The sequence below is a fragment of the Trypanosoma conorhini genome, assembly GCF_003719485.1.
Source record: "Trypanosoma conorhini strain 025E chromosome Unknown Tco_14.4_contig_00260, whole genome shotgun sequence".
Taxonomy (NCBI): Eukaryota; Euglenozoa; class Kinetoplastea; order Trypanosomatida; family Trypanosomatidae; genus Trypanosoma; species Trypanosoma conorhini.
The window spans coordinates 1-952 of record NW_021704347.1 but is presented as its reverse complement, the minus strand read 5'-3'; the positions used below and the strand labels follow the sequence as shown (position 1 = coordinate 952).

The 952-nt window shown below is 57.6% G+C and overlaps 1 protein-coding gene across 1 annotated transcript; it reads right to left on the bottom strand.

The window, feature by feature from the left end:
* Nucleotides 1-270: 270 nt before the first annotated feature.
* On the bottom strand, nt 271-952 carry Tco025E_04826 (surface protease GP63; the record flags this gene model as incomplete). The annotated part of the gene is made up of 1 exon (XM_029371731.1): nt 271-952. A coding segment is annotated over one exon (682 nt), but the record flags the coding sequence as incomplete, so codon positions are not given.

Genomic DNA, 952 nt, shown 5'->3' with positions numbered 1-952 from the left:
GGAAATAACGCCAGCCCAATACGCAGATATATCTGCCTTGCGGCCACTGAGTAGCAAAACAAGGCAAGAATTCCTAATCTACGCGCTTAAAAAAAGGGGGGTGTGTAGTTCAATGTGTGTGTGTGTGTATCAAGATTTTATTGCTTTTTTGCGGGCCGAGTGCGTGGCTCCAGGGGATACAGTTATATATAAATACATATAAAATTATTTATTATTATTGCTACCTCCCGTCGCACTTTGTTTGCACCCGGCCGCCGTTCCTGCCGCGGCTCAGGGCGGCAGCGCCGTCACTGCGGCGGCCAAGGCTAGAAGCACAAAGTGACTGAAGCCAACAGCCGCAGCAGCCGTACTGAAATCGTTTCCAACGGGAGTCGCATGTCCATGAGCGGACGGTTTAGAAGGCGACTGTTCAGGGGCGGAAGGTTTAGAAGGCGCCTGTTCAGGAACGGACGGTTTAGAAGGCGATCGTTCAGGAGCGGACGGTTCAGAAGGCGACCGTTCAGGAGCGGACGGTGGGGAAGGCGCATGTCCATGAGCGGACGGTTCAGGAGGCGCATGTTCAGGAGCGGACGGTGGGGAAGGCGCATGTTCGGGAACGGACGGTTTAGAAGGTGACTGTTCAGGAGCAGCCGGCGGAGGAGGCGGAATCTCCTCCTCCTCCTCCTCAACGCGCGGAATGACGAGGCTGCTGCCGTTGGCGGCGATGGTGCACACCTCCTCGTACTTCGGGCACTTGATCTTGCCGCCGTCCTCGAAATCACTTGACTTAACATCAATTACGCTCTTCTCGGGGCACGCCACATACGCGTCGCTGCCGCTGTACTTCACCTTCACCGCGCCGCCCTCGCACAGCACCTGCGCGCACACGCCCGCAAGTTTCGCGTCGGCCTGCGTTTTCACCTTCAGCGCTTCCGCGTCCAGGCACCACGAGCCACCGCCAGTCAGCGACCCG